At 50.5% G+C, this 1238-nt stretch overlaps 1 protein-coding gene across 1 annotated transcript in view; it reads left to right on the top strand.

Moving 5' to 3' along the window:
* The first annotated feature begins 311 nt into the window (after positions 1-311).
* Positions 312-1238, top strand: part of H257_02763 (hypothetical protein) — an 8560-nt gene continuing 7633 nt past the window's right edge. Inside the window, exons 1-5 of the mRNA XM_009826558.1 lie at positions 312-424; positions 472-594; positions 648-766; positions 829-894; positions 944-1125. Of these exons, the coding sequence (XP_009824860.1) occupies positions 403-424; positions 472-594; positions 648-766; positions 829-894; positions 944-1125 (512 nt within the window). The 5' untranslated portion in view covers positions 312-402. The remainder of the gene's footprint in view (positions 425-471; positions 595-647; positions 767-828; positions 895-943; positions 1126-1238) is intronic.

Below are 1238 nucleotides of genomic sequence, written 5' to 3'. Positions count from 1 at the left end.
CTACACCAACGATGGGAGGACGGCGATGTCCGCGCCATGCTCTTATTGCTACTAGGGAACTATTCGAGAGTTCGTACTCCGCTGAGTGAACCTATAGATTGAATGCTACATGTCATTCATTGAAAACGTGCTCGCACCATATCTCTGAGCTGACATACAGCCATGCGTCACCAAGCCATCTCGGAAGCGACCTGCCATCACCCGATTCTGGTGTATTTACCTATATAACCTTATAATGCATATCCAATTAGACAGGTTTATTCGGAAAACTCAAGATTCGGCATACATAAATCGACAACTATTGTGCGCCAGAGTAGTTAGTATACACGACTGTTCACCAAGTTCCAATATCTTTCGACACCACGGCCGACACGACCAACCACTTGACGAGCCCAAGGACAGATGTACCAGCAAGCAAAAGAAGGTACATCGAGCCATCATGGAGCGGATGGATCACCGTGACCGTCGTAGGTGGAAGCTACACGTCGACGGTGTATGGCCACATCCGCGATCAAAAGTATGACGAAGCGGTGCGTATCTTACAGATCGAGCTGCAGAACCACCCGTGCAGTCGCGCAGCGTTGTCGCTCTTGGGTACATCTCTACGACGAACCATATCTCGGCTCACATGCCGTCGCGATACACAGGGTACTGCTTCTACCACATGCAAAGCTTCCACAACGCCGTGTCCATGTACGAGCAGCTATGCAAGTTGTTTCCCGACATCGAAGACTACCATTTGTACTACGCCCAAGCGCTATACAAGGTTCGTAGCCTCAATTTCAGCCTCGACTTGACATCGCTCTCTCTCTCTTGGGTACTACGCAGGCAGGTCAGTACGACGCCGCGTCTCGAAAGGCCAGTCAGCTCGAGAGCGAACAGTACAGCCACCGCGTACGTCGTCCATCATGTGTCCATGCCTGATGGAGACATGTTCACGCAGGTGGCGCTCCTTCGGGCGGCAGTCTACTACGAGCAAAACGACATCAAAGCCACGCAGTCGATCCTCGACCAGTGCCTTCGCGACGATCCTACCACGATTGTCTTTGACGGCGCCATCGACTTTAAGGAAGGCCGGTTCGAAGAGGCAAAGAAGAAGTTTGGAGATGCCATGAACGTCCTCGGGTAACAAATCTTGTACTCACGATTCATGCCCATGTCCTTAGGTCGTCCTGAATGGCGATGGCTCATTTTGGTTTCTGCAGCCCTACAATATATATATATATATATATATGTAT

Source organism: Aphanomyces astaci (genome assembly GCF_000520075.1).
Source record: "Aphanomyces astaci strain APO3 unplaced genomic scaffold supercont1.4, whole genome shotgun sequence".
NCBI lineage: Eukaryota > Oomycota > Saprolegniomycetes > Saprolegniales > Verrucalvaceae > Aphanomyces > Aphanomyces astaci.
Note: the sequence above shows the minus strand (reverse complement) of the source record. Positions and strands in the feature narration are given on the sequence as shown.